This window comes from Carlito syrichta, unplaced genomic scaffold (genome assembly GCF_000164805.1).
Source record: "Carlito syrichta isolate Samal-C Ts95f unplaced genomic scaffold, Tarsius_syrichta-2.0.1 Scaffold305642, whole genome shotgun sequence".
In the NCBI taxonomy this organism is placed as follows: Eukaryota; Metazoa; Chordata; class Mammalia; order Primates; family Tarsiidae; genus Carlito; species Carlito syrichta.
In genome coordinates this window covers 413074-427035 of record NW_007249738.1, presented here as the reverse complement: position 1 = coordinate 427035, position 13962 = coordinate 413074, and the positions used below count along the sequence as shown (strand labels likewise).

Sequence of the window (13962 nt, the reverse complement as noted above, 5' to 3'; positions counted from 1 at the left end):
AAAAGCCAAGATGATAAGGAATTTGTGTGTTTTCCCTAATATGCCAAGAACTCGTTCAGAGGTTTCTAGAACCAGGAGTTAATCCAAATATATTTTTCATGGACCATTTCTATCTTACTGGAAATGTAAAAGAAACATCTCAATAACTCTATTACTTTCTTTACATATCAATAAGAGAAAGACATCTCTTTCCAATCACCTAACTTATTATTAGTGCGTTAGCTCCATGATAATGTTTCCCTAAACTGAGGAAAACAGTATGAAAGAGTTTGGGGTCTGACCTTTAGTTACTAGAAAAAAATCCTGGCCATCCAGTAATCTTTGTCCAGAAAGAGCTCTTCAAGAGACATATAAATCTTAGATGCAATGGGGTAGCAATGTCTATTGAGAAGGAGGAATTGGTTTGTCAGAGCTTACCTGCAGTGGTTCCAGTTACACCACTTGCTCCAGGAGAAATTGTGGCTGCTGAGAAAAAGAGGACATAAATTGAAATGATTCAGGGAGATAAGTATGTAAGAGCTGCTCATTTGCATAGAAGCCCCCAAATTGAAGACATATCATTCTAAGAATTACTTATGAGAAAATTACCTGCCAAACTGTGGACTCACCTGTACTGAAACTTCTAGGAGCAACTGTTGTGTCAGGAGCTACCCCAGTGGTGCCTGAAAACACAAAGGGACTGAGGTGATCATGTGATTCATTAAGTCAAATGAAGTCCAAGGGGTTGTAATATATTTAGCCAAAACAGAAATCTCTTGCTCTGATCACATGGTAGATGGTGATCTAGATGTCTTTGCCTGCTTTCAACAATTCATAAGTTAAGCAAATATAGTGAGAATGCTCCCAAGTCCAGGAACTTCTACCAGGAATGTGATCAAGGGGAAACTAGATGCATTTCTCCAGTGCTCACCAGCTTGCTTCCCTGGTTCTGCAGTGATGCCTGCTGTGAGGTAGAAAAGAGAGGGAAAAGAAGTCTTAAATTTACTGAAATTTTAGATATAGGAGAAAATAGTGACCAAGCTAATTTTCATATATATACACACATACATTTGCATGTATCCTGGTTCCATGGGGCTCTTTTCCATATCACAATTCACACAAGCATGACAAAAGTTCTTAAATCCAGCTAAGATGCTGGTACTAACTGTAACACCAATGAAGGAATCCTATCCTATCCTGAGACTTACAGCAATGAAGCCCAATTCTGGGATTAGTAGGTTTTCAAAAACTTATTTCTAATGCAAACCTATTTTGAATCATTTGCAATGTTCCTAAATAAAATAAATTCTCTCTCAAGGAAAGTTTTAGAGTCCTAATCCTGATGACTCCAAATCATGGGATGTTTATTCTCATTGGTTTTGAGTCTAGTTTCAGTAGAACCAGTCCCTTCTTTGGAAGTTGTGACCTCTGAAGTAAGAAATAGAAAAATGATGAAGTCAGAAAATTTGTAATACTAGGGGGAGATACTAGGGTGCAATTTCATCATAGCATTCCAAAGAAGGATGTGACATCTGAGATAAAATAGGAGGCATTTTCTTCTTATGAATCTACCTGTGTTAGAACTTCTAGATGTAATGGGTGTTCCAGAAAATTCTCCAGTGGTACCTAAAATGCAAAAAAAGTCAATGGAACCATAGAGTATTGCCACCCAAAATGATTTTCGAAGCACCAGTGGCCCTAAAGCACCAGAAGCCTTTTCCTGAGAGTACTCCTTCTTTGTTAAGAATGGAAAATGAACAACTTCCTAGCATTTCATTTCCCAGGTCAACCTAGCATGTATGTGTTGCCACTGGGTTTCCCTTTCCCTATGAGGTAAGGGTGAAAAGAGTTTATACCACCCTACTTGTTGCACTTCCAGGACATAAGACCCTGTGTGTCAGAGAGCCTATGAAAGGAATAAAGAGAGTTATTTTTAATCTTTATAAATAAGACTGTTTGATACAACTTGGGGTATTATAATATGAGCTTTCTTCATGACGCTTTCTAATAAGAGGAGACAAAAAATGCATAATAATATGATTAAATGAACATAAAAAATAGTAGTAAGTGGTAACCCATAGAGGAGAATGGTCAACTTATTCGGTAGGATTGAAAGGCCTGGAGGTGATGTACATGCAATATGCTCTCACACTTATTACCAGAAAATAATGTTTCTATAAACCAGGAATCTGAGGACAGTCTTCTCTAGATCCCTGAGATCATGGAATTCCCAAGCAGAATAACTGCCTGGGTTGGTATGATACAATATGGCCTCAGAGAAAATGCAGACCCATCTTTCAACCTCCTTCATATTATTTGTTCACTGAAATGTCTCAAAACACAGATTATGAGAGTCTAGACCTTAGCCTGAAAAGCTCACCTCCTGGCATTCCTGCTTGGGTGGTCCCACTGGCTCCTGAGAAAGTTGTAGCCTCTGAGGAAAAAAAAGGGAGGGAGGTACAAAGACTGGACAGGACATTTTGGGACTCCTATAACCTATACTGGCAAAAAGCCATGTCTAAAATTCTTTATCTGTGTGGGCACTTCCAGGTTCCACAGTTTTGCCATAAACGCCCTTGGTAGTAACTGAAATAAGAAAGGATAGTGATCTGTTGGTCAATTAAATGCCCTTTGTAGTATGGTCATAAGGTTTTAACAAAAATAAAAAAGCTTTCTTTCTTTAATTTACCAGTAGATAAATTGCTCTGGGTTGTCTAGTTTTAAGAGTTAATCAATAAAGTGCCCATGGAATAGACCATTCCCTTGACACACTTATAGAGAAAGTCTTCCTACTGAGACCCTTTTTTACTGTTTACTTATAGAGATATAGATTTGAGCCCAAAAAAGCTGAATAGAAGTCAGTAGTGTAATACTACCCAAACTAAGGTCTTTCTAAGGGAAAACCATTTAAGATTCAGAAATATTGTAACTGTCTTCTTGAGAGACGTAAAACCCTGAAGTTAGTCCTTGAGAGGGAAAGCCTTTTGGAAATTGGGGTCCAAGTCTTCCCAAATCCCAAATCCAGAAAGGAACCTTGGTTCTGAACTACTGTAGGCTCCAAAGGAAATAAAGCCCTCTACCCCACATTAAGGAGATTTTCAGTCTTGCTTTTGAAAATTTTCTAAAATTTAAAATTATTCTAAAATAAAAAACTCATTAAAAATGTTTATTCTTGCAGCAACCTGGATGGAACTAGAGTCTATAATACTGAGTGACCTCTCACAGAAACAAAGATCTGAGTATCACATGTTCTCACTCATATAATGGACCTTGAACATCCAATGTAATGCTATAAGAAAATGACTGACGGTACTGGGAAACTATGGAGGGGAGGGAGATGGGATTAACAGTAGCAAATATCTGTCTGGGGACGGGGAAACGCCTCTTATCAACAGGGTGCCTGAATGAAATGTAATTGTATACCTAACCTTTAACTGTACCCCACAAAACCATAATAAAAAATATTTTTTAAAAAAATGTTTATTCTACTGAATCTATCAACCTAGAATCAAACTCTAAAAATAAATAATGAAAACCTCAAAATCTGTACCTGATTTTAGACCTGCTCCAGAGGTGCCTCCTAGGAAACTTGTGGTCTCTTAGAAGAGGAAAGAAAGCAGTATTAATTGAGCATTAAGCAAGAGGGATGAGCTGAGGTAATGTTGATATATGAGATAAGCACAATTAAAAATGTCTTGTCACCTCCAGACTGTAAAAGACTGCATAAACTATCAATATGTGCATTTAACTCTTCTTTTTTTTTCTTCTTTTTTTAATTTTAAAGTTGTGGGGTACAATTCAGGGTAAGGTATACAAATGCATTTAACTCTTAAAAGTTGAGATTTTAAAAAAATTAACTCATGGCTCTTAATTAAACCTTAGGAGGTGTTTATTGGAATAAGATATATAAATTTCTCATTGATAAATGTATATAGTAAAGAACTCATAAATGATAGGAATGCCTATTCCTATTATCAGGATTATTCATTGCTTTAAGTATTAAAGTTTTCATGTCCAAGAATTTGACTAATGGCTGCAATATTGGATCTTGGAATTAGAGAGTGATAGAAATTAATATCTCATTTTTCTTACCTATAGTAAAGATTAAAAGGTCAGAATTGGGGGGTGAGGGAACTATATGTTTTCTCAATATGTCAAAAAGTTCTTTATGGAAGTTTCTAGAACCAGCACCATTTTTCTAGAGTATTTTAGAGCCAGGTTCATATTTTCCATGGACAAAGTCTATCCTATAGAAAATATAATTACAAAAATTTCAGTAACTCAATTACTTCCTTTAGATATCAATAAGAGAAAGTATTAGATTTCTCTCTAATACCTTACTGATTATCAGTGCCTTAGCTCCATGGTGAAGTGTCCTTGAAGCCAAGGAAAGAAGGATAAAAGAGCCTGAGGATCTAACCTATGATTATTAGAAAAAATCGGATCCATCCAGTAATTTTTGTCCAGAAAATGCTCTTCATGAGACATATAAATAGTAGATGCAATTCAGGGAACATTTTCTTTTTTTTTTGAGTTGGAGTCTCACTCTGTCGCCCAGACTGGAGTGCAGTGGCCGCTCCTGGCCACCGCAGCCTCGACCTGCTGGGCTCTGGCGATCCTTCCGCCTCAGCCTTCCAAGTAGCCGGAATTACAGGCGCGTGCTACCACGCCCAGCCAATTTTTTGATTTATTGTAGAGATGAGGTCTCGCTGCCCAGGCAGGTCTCGAACCCGCGGGCTCAGGCAATCCACTCACCTCAGCCTCCCAAAGGCGTGGGATTACAGGCTGAGCCACCGAGCCCGGCTAGGGAACATTTTCTATTAGGAAGGAGGGTGTGCGTAGTCAATGCTTACCTGCCGTGGTTCCAACCCCTGGAACTTCATTTACTCCAGAAGTTGTAGCTGCTGAGAAAAGACGGGCATAAGGAAAATAGATTCAGGGAGCTAGGAATGTAATAGTGGTACTTCTGCATAAAAGCATCAAAAAGCAAGACATATCAAAGTAGGAAGTACTTAGGAAAGCATTTCCTGCCCAGCTGTGGACTCACCTGTGCTGACACTTCCAGGGGCAACTGTTGTGCGAGCGGCTACCCCAGTGGTGCCTGAAACAAAAAGAGACTGTGGTGATTATGGTGACTCACTAAGTCAAATGAGAACCCAAATCTGAAGGGTTAAAATGTAGTTATTTCTTTCCCTTGCTTTGGCACATGGCAGATGATGAATTAGATGTATCTGCTGGTTTTCTCCATTTCATAACCTAAGCAAATAGAGACAGTGTTCCCAAGATCAGGTACTTCTGCCTAAAATTTGATATAAATGGAAACTAGATGTATTTCCCCAGTGCTCACCTGTTTGTTTCCCTGGTGCCAAAGTGATGCCTGCTTTGAGGGAGAAAAGAGAAGGGAGTTTTAAATGTGCTAAAACTTTTAGATATAGGAGAAATAATGACCAAGAAAATTGCTATACATATAGACACACACACATGCATGCATTATGGTTCTGTGGAACTCTTTCCTATTTTACACAGGCAGACACACACACACACACACACACACACACACACACGAAACATTTGTAATTCCAGCAAAGATGCTGGTGGTAGCGATAATACTAGTGGGGAACTCCCACCCCAATCTTCAGACTTAGAGCTTTGAGGACAATTTTAGAACTAGCAGAGTTTCAAGAGCATTTTATTTGTAATAGCAAACTCACTTTGAATCACTTGCAGTGTACTTAAATAATATGAATTCTTCTCAAGAACATTTGAGTGCCCTAATCCTGATGACCCCGCATCATGTGCTGTTTATTCTCACCAGTTTTGAGTCCAGTTCTAGTAGAACCAGTCCCTTCTGTGGAAGTTGTGGTCTCTGAAGAAAGAAATAGGAGAATGATGAACTGTGGGAATTTGGAACAAAAGAGGATATATTGGGGTGTTGTTTTATTAAGCAGCCCTAACAGAGATTTCATGACATCTGAGACTAAAGAACAGGTATTGTCTTCTTAAGAAGCTACTGGTGTTGGAATTTTCAGATACAATAGTTCCAGAAAATTATCTAATGGCACCTAAAATGCAGATAAAAAATTGGATAAAAGAGTATTAGCTCCCTGATTAATCTTGGAGTCATTAATGTGACCCCAAAGCACAGGAAGCCCTTTCCTGAGGATACTCCTCTCTCTCTCTCTCTCTCTCTCTCTCTCTCTCTTTTTGGTGGGAAAGGAATATGAACAACTTCGTAGCATCTCATTTTCCAGACCAGCCTAGGATGGTTGTATTGCCACTGGGGTTTTTCTTTTTTTTTTTTTTTTACTCTGAGGAAAGGGGGAAAATGGTTTTAAATCACCCTTACTTTTTCCCTTTTAGGGACATATACCCTGGTGTGCAAGAGGCCAGAAGGAAGGAGTAAAGCATGGTTTTATCTTTGTAAGCAGGAGTCTTTGATATAATAATATCAGTAGTCTTCACAAAGTTTTTGTATTGAAAGGGAGTAGAAAATAAATTACAAATATCAGGTATAAGTAAACATAAAAAATGATAGCAAGTGGCAACTTATGTGGGGAGTGGCAAGCTGGGTCAGGATTGGAAGTCCTGGGAGAGTGGAATATATGCAATATGGTCTCACATCTTTTATCAGAAAAAAAGAAGTTTCTATAAGCCAGAACACTGAAAGCAGCCTGCCTGAGATATCTGAGATTGTGGCATTTCCAAGCAGAATGTACCAAGTGATATGACACAATATGGTCCCAGAAAAAGATGCAGACCCCTCCCTCAAATGACTTTGTATTACTTGCTCACTGAGGTGTCTCAAATAGACAGCCTAGGCCTCAACTCAAAAGGCTCACCTCCTGGCAGTCCTGCTTGGGTGGTCCCGCTGTCCCCTGGAAATGTGGTGGCTCCTGAAAGAGAAAAAAAAGTGAGAGGTATAAAGTCTGGATAGGGCTCCCATAGGCTATATTGCCAAAGGGCCAGATTCATAATTCCTCACCTGTATTAGTACTTCCAGGTACTAGAGTTTTGCCAGCGATACCCTCAGTAGTACCTGAAATAAGAAAGCATTGTGGTCAGTTGGTCAGTCTGTAGCCCATAATGAAATGGGCATCGAATTTAATGGGAAAAATAAACATGGTGTCTATTCACTAGCAAATTTATTTCTCTGGACATTCTAGTTTTAAGAGTTAATCGATATATTTCCCAAAGAAAATAGCATTCCCTTGTCAAGTTTACAGGCAAATTCCTCCAATGCTGACTGCCTTATTTGAGGGCTGAGTTACAGGAATATAGATTTGGGCCCAAATCACCTATGTAACTGTCAGGAAATCGGTCCCATGATGCCCTATGAGGGTTCCCTAGACCCAAAGCACAAGATATAAGAAGGAAAATTTTAAATGTCTGAACCGCATTTATTCATGTCAAATATTGAACATCTACTAAACTTTTGCCTAGTTTGCTAAATATAGAAAATTGAAAGTTTTGATACATTTCAGTCAAGACTTTGGAAGTTATTAGAAAGTATAGCAGTGTCTTGATAGAGCTCACCTGTGATTATTTCAGCTCTTGTGGTTCCACTTTTTCCTTCAGAAGTTGTGGCCTCTGAGAAAGAGAGAAAACAATAGTAGTGAAGGCAAAGCTTTGAAGGATCTGAGAACAGTAGGGTAGGACCATCCAGGAGACACCTTACTGAGGAACGCTTCCCAAGCAGTGATCCTTCCCAGCTTGGGAATTTACCTGAGTTGGAGCTTCCAAGCACAACTGTTGTCCCAGAGGGCACTCCAGCTGTGCCTAGGCAGGGAAAAAAGAGAAAGATCAACATAGTGTCACTTTTGTAATCCTTAGAGACTGTGGCCAACACAATGTCTCTGTGGGACTTTGAAGCAGCAAAGGACACTTGCAGGACATATAACTGACAGGTTGAGAGACAGTTTCCATTTTACCATGTGCTTCTGCACAGCCAATGTTAATACAGTGGCTAATATCCCTGCCCTGATCACTTATTTTTGTCAAGGTTGAAAGTCTGATCAAAGACTTTTCCCAAGTTGCCCTATCTTATTTTTTGGTGCTCCATGTTGGCTTCTAGTGAAAAGAAAAAGAAAGAAGAAGAGGAGGAGGAGAAAGATCAGTAAAGAAGGAGGAGGAGGGAGAAAAAGAAGAAAACAATATTTTATATTTTTAGTCTTTGAACTAAAATATTACAGCTTAATGATTCTAAGCTGAATAGAAGTTGGTACTGTAATGTTATACAGACTAAGTTCCTTTCAAAGGGAAAGCCATATCACAGTCAGAAATATTGAAGCTTTCCTCACAAGAGGCCTAGAACCCTTAAGTTAGTCCCTGGAAGGGAATGCCTTTTAGAAATTTGGGCCCAAGTACTTCCAACTTCAAATCCAAAAAAGTAGTCAGGATTCCTTGAAATATTATAGCTTCCCAGTGAAATAAAAACCTTTGTTCTACATTAAAGAGATTCTTTGCATTACCTATTATTTATCTAAAATTACTCCAAAATGAAAATCTCATTGATAAAATTGTTTTCACTAAAAAATTGATCAATCTGGAGTCAAACTACAAGAATACATAATGAAAACCCCAAATCTTCATGTTTTATTTCTGCACCAGTGTATTAGGAAAGATGGATATGCTAAGGGGGTGTTAATACATGAGACAAGCACAACTGAAAATGTCTTGATGCCTACTATTTAGTCAGAAAAGTTCTTCTTATGGTAAGAGTACTTGTTTAAAAAGTGAGAAAATACTTTGAACTTGCATGGTTTTCTATGGGACCTTAGATTGTTCTTAGTTGGAATAAAATCTATAAACTTCTTTAATAAAACTGTTTATAGTAAGGATGGAACTGGAAGCCATTATCCTATGCAAAATAAGTCAGTAGCAGAAGAACATCAAGTACCACAGATGCTCATTTATAAGTGGGAGAAAAACAATGGGTACACATGGACAAATGTGTTAGAATAACAGACACTGGAGTTTACACATGGTAAGAAAGCGGGAGGGGCCGAAACTGAAAAACTATTTATTGGGTGAAATATTCACTATTTGGGTGATGGGTACACTAAAAGTGGAGACATCACAATGACAAAATATATGCATGCAAGAAATCTGTGCTTATACTCTCTAATATATAAAAAACATAGATCCAGAAGGTTGAAAAGTATATATTAAAAAACTCAAATGACAGATATGCTCATTACTATCACCATCATTAATTGTTGCTTTAAGCATTACACTTTTCATATGCAAGAATTTGGCCAGTATCTACTATATTGAAACTTAGAATGAGTGAGTGACATGAAATCAGCAATGAATTCTTATAATGAAGCAGAAAAGTCAAGATGGTGAGAGATATATGTGTTTTTCTTGATATACCAAGAGCTCTTTCAGAGGTTTCTAGAAGCAGGAATTAATCCAAATATATTTTCCGTAGACCACTTCTATCTTACCAGAAATTTCAAAGGAAACATTTCAATAACTCCATCACTTCCTTTACATATCAGTAAGAGGAAGACATCTCTTTCTAATCACCTAACTTATCACCAGTGCTTTAGTCCCATGATGCTTCCTCAAGCTGAGGGAAGGAGGAAGAAAGAGTTTGAGGTTTAGTTATTAGTTATTAGAAAAAAATTCTGGCCATCCAGTAATCTTTGTCCAGAAAGAGCTCTTCAAGAGACATATAAATATTAGATGCAATAGGGCAACAATGTTTATTGGGAAGGAGGAATTGGTTTGTCAGTGCTTACCTGTAGTGGTTCCAACACCAGTTATTCTACTTGCTCCAGGAGAAATAGGACATAAATAAAAATGATTCCAGGAGCTATGTACGTAATAACGGAACTTCTTAACAGAAGCCCCCAAATTGAAGACATATCATTCTAGGGTTTACTCTTGAGAAAAGTTACCCGCCAAACTGTGGACTCACCTGTACTGATACTTCCAGGAGCAACTGTTGTGCCAGGAGCTACCCCAGTGGTGCCTGAAACACAAAAGGACTGAGGTGATCATGTGACTCATTAAGTCAAATGAAGTCTAAGGGGTTATAATGCATTTAGTTATAAAAGGAAACTCTTGCTCTGATCATATAGCAGATAGTGATCTAGATGCCTTTGCCTGTTTTCAACAATTCACAAGCTAAGCAATATAGTGAGAATGTTCCCAAGTCCAGGAACTTCTATCTGGAATTTCATCAAAAGGAAACTAAATGCATTTCCCCAGTGCTCACCGGCTTGCTCCCCTGGTGCTGCAGTGATGCCTGCTGTGAGGTAGAAAAGAGGGGGGAAAAAATCTTAAATGTGCTGAAATTTTAGTTATAAGAAGAAATAGTGACCAAGCTAATTTTTATCCATAACACACATACATATTCATGCATCCTGACTCCATGGGGCTCTTTTTCTATATCTTGCATTCATAAAAGCATGACAAAAGTTCTGAATTCCAACTAAGATGCTAGTATTAATCATAACACCAATGAAGGAATCCTATCCTATCCTCAGATTTAATTCAATGAAGCCCAATTCTGGAATTAGTAGTTTTCAAAAACTTATTCTAATAGCAAACCTATTTTGAATTACTTGGAGCATTCCTAACAAAATGAATTTTCTCTCAAGGAAAGCTTGAGTGTACTAATCCTAATGACCCCAAATCATAGAATGTCTATTCTCATTGGTTTCAGTAGAACCAGTCCCGTCTGTGGATGTTGTGGCCTCTGATGTAAGAAATAGGAAAATGATGAAGTCTAAGAAATTAGAAATGCTAAGCAGAGATACTAGGGCATAATTTCATCACAGCATCCCTAAAAAAGATTGGCACTTGACATTAAATATGAGATACTTCCTTCTGATTAACCTACCTGTGTTAGAACTTTTAGATATAATGGTTGTTCCAGAAAATTCTCGAGTAGTACCTAAAATGTAAAAAAGTTAATGGAGCCATTGAGTATTACCACCCAAATTAATCTTCAAAGCATCATTGTGGCCCTAAAGCACCGGAAGTCCTTTCCTGAGGATACTCAGTCTCTTAAGAATGGAAAATGAACAACTTCTTAGCATTTCATTTCCCAGGCCAACCTAGAATAGATGTGTTGCCACTGGGTTTCCCTTTCCTTATGAGCTAAGGAGATAAAACAGTTTATTCCACCCTACTTGTTTCACTTTCAGGGACATATGACCTTGTGTGCCAGAGGACCTATGAAAGGAAAAAAAGCATGTGTTTTTACATCTTTATAAGTGGGATTCTTTAATATAAATTGAGACATTTTAATATTCAGTTGTCTTCATGAAGCTTTCTAAGGAGGGGAGACAAAAAATAAATAAAAATATGATTAAGTAAAAAGAAAAATGATAGTAAATCGCAATCTCCTATGATGGATTTAGAGGATTAGAAGTCCTGGAGATGATGTATATGCAATATGCTCTCACACCTATTATCAGAAAATAATGTTTTTATAAACCAGGATTCTGAGGACAGTCTACCTGAGACACCTGAGGTCATGGAATTCCCAAGCAGAATAACTGTTTAGGTTGATATGACACAATATGAACCCAAAGAAAATGTAGACTGGTCTTTCAACCTCCTTAATGTCATTTGTTCACTGAAGCATCTCAAATAGACAGATGATGAGAGCCTAGGTCTCAGCCTGAAAAGCTTACCTTTTGGCAGTCCTGCGTGGGTGGTCCCGCTGGCTCCTGAGAAAGTTGTGGCCTCTGAGACAGGAAAAAATGGAAGGTTTAAAGACTGGACAGGTTAATCAGAGTTCCCAGAGGCTATACTGTCCAGGGGCCATGTCTAGAATTTTTCACCTGTGTTGGTTCCCCCAGGTTCCAGAGTTTTGCCAGCGATGCCCTCAGTAGTAACTGAAATAAGAAAGGATTGCAATCAGTTGGTCAATTAGTTGTCCTTAGGGACATAAGTTGTCCTTAGGGACATAAGAACTTTCTTTAATTTATCAGTAAATTTATTGCTCTGGACTTTCTAGTTTTAAGAGTTAATCAGTAAGCGACCCATGAAACATACCATTCCCTTGACAAGTTTATGGAGAAAGTTCTCCCACTAAATCCCTTTTTCTACTGTTAACTTACAGAGATGTAGATTTGAGCCCAAATCATCTATATAATTGTCAGGTCCCCATGGTGACCTGATGAAGGGTCCTTAGTCCCAAGATCCAAGACATAAGGCAGAAAGGTTGAAGTATCTTAACTGTATTTATTCATGTCAAATATTGATAATCTGCTAATTTTTCTTGCCTAATATGCCACTTGTGGGAACTTCAAAGGGTATTGATATATTTCCGGAATGACTTAGAAAGTTATTAGAAAGTACAGTAGTGCCTTTACAGAGTCCACCTGTGATTTATGTTAGCTCTTGCTGTTCCGCTTTTTTCCTACAGAAGTTGTAGCTACTGAGGAAGTGGAAAGAATAATAGTAATAAGGGTGAAGGTCTGAAGAATCTGAGGAAAGTATGGTAGGATCATCCAGGGAGACACGTGTATGGGAGGCCTTCTCAAGCTGTGGTCCTTCCCAGCTGCATGGTTTACCTGAGTTGTAGCTTCCGGGTACAACTGTTGTATCAGAGGGCACTCCAGCTGTACCTAGATAGGAGAAAAAAGAGAGAGAAAGATTAACATAGTGGAGAATTTTTAATCTTTAGAAGAATATGGTCTACAATATGCCTGAGTCTTTAAAGAAGCACAAGAAACTCCTGGACTTATACCTAACAGGAAGAGAGACATTTCCCATGTTTTCCAAGTGCTACTGAAAGACCAAAGTTAATGCAGTGGCAAATGTCTTTGCCTTAATTATTTCTGACATGGTTAAAGGTCTGATCAAAGACTTTTCCCAAGTTTACCTGTATTAATTCCTGGTGCTCCAGTGGTAGCTTCTAGTGAAAAAAAAAGAAAAAGAAAAAGAAAAGAAAGAAGAAGGAAAAAAAGGAAGAGGAGGAAAAGGACAAGTATAAGGAGGAAGAGAAGAAAGAAGAAGATGAGAAGAACAGTAAGAGGAGAAAGAGGAGGAGGAAGGAGACAGATTTAGTATTTTTGTCTTTGAACTAAAATCTGACATCTTAATGACATTAGAGCTGAATAGACATCAGTAGTGCAATACTATACAAACTAAGCTCATTCAAATGGAAAACCATTTTAGATTCAGATATTGTAACTGTCCTCTTGAGGTCCCTAGAGCCTTAAGGCTAGTTCTTGAGAAGGGAAAGCTTTTGGAAATTGGGGCCAAAGTGATCCTAAACCCAAATCCAGAAAGGAATCCTGCTTCTTCAGAAATATTACAGACTCCAAAAGAAATAAAAGCTCTTCACTCCACATTAAAGGATTTCTCAGTCCTGTTTTGTAAATTTTCTGAAATTTAAAATTATTCTAAAATTAAAAAGCTCATTACAAAATATTGTTTCTAATAAGTCTATCATCCTGAAGTCAAACTCTAACAATAAATAATTAAAACCTCAAAATCTGTACCTGTTTTCAGTCCTGCTCCAGTGATGCCACTTCCTCCTAGGAAAGTCGTGGTATCTTAGAAGAGGAAAGAAAAAAAATGATAGTTAACTATTAAGGAAGGGAGATGAGCTGAGGTGATGTTGATATATGAGATAAGCACAATTGAAAATATCTTGTCACCTATTATTAAGGCAAAAAGAAGCCCTTCAGACTGTAAAAGTGGCATAAACTACTAAGATACACATCCAACTCTTTTAAAAGTTGAGATTTTAAAAAATGTTAACTTATGTGGTTCTTAATTGAACTTTAGGAGGTTCTTAATTGTAATAAGGTATGTAAACTTCTCATGGGTAGACGTATATATAGTAAAGAAATCATAACTATAGACATGCTCTTTCCTCTTATCTGGATTATGTATTGCTTTAAATATTAAACTTTTCATGTTCAAAAATTTGACCAGTGGTGCTATATTGGATCTTGGAATTATTAAGATCAGTTTTTTTACTCATAGTAAAGAGAAAATGGTCAAGAAAAAGGG

The 13962-nt window shown here is 37.7% G+C and overlaps 1 protein-coding gene across 1 annotated transcript in view; it reads right to left on the bottom strand.

The window, feature by feature from the left end:
* The window catches only part of MUC19 (mucin 19, oligomeric), a 180393-nt gene that overhangs the window by 44496 nt on the left and 121935 nt on the right, over positions 1-13962 (bottom strand). Inside the window, exons 78-93 of the mRNA XM_021714400.1 lie at positions 13446-13499; positions 12824-12856; positions 12513-12566; positions 11778-11831; positions 11628-11681; positions 10829-10882; positions 9902-9955; positions 7702-7755; positions 7513-7566; positions 6962-7015; positions 6819-6872; positions 5027-5080; positions 4833-4880; positions 1552-1605; positions 609-662; positions 418-465 (exon numbers count right to left, since the gene is read on the bottom strand). Coding sequence (XP_021570075.1) covers positions 418-465; positions 609-662; positions 1552-1605; positions 4833-4880; positions 5027-5080; positions 6819-6872; positions 6962-7015; positions 7513-7566; positions 7702-7755; positions 9902-9955; positions 10829-10882; positions 11628-11681; positions 11778-11831; positions 12513-12566; positions 12824-12856; positions 13446-13499 — 831 coding nt within the window. The remainder of the gene's footprint in view (positions 1-417; positions 466-608; positions 663-1551; positions 1606-4832; positions 4881-5026; positions 5081-6818; positions 6873-6961; positions 7016-7512; positions 7567-7701; positions 7756-9901; positions 9956-10828; positions 10883-11627; positions 11682-11777; positions 11832-12512; positions 12567-12823; positions 12857-13445; positions 13500-13962) is intronic.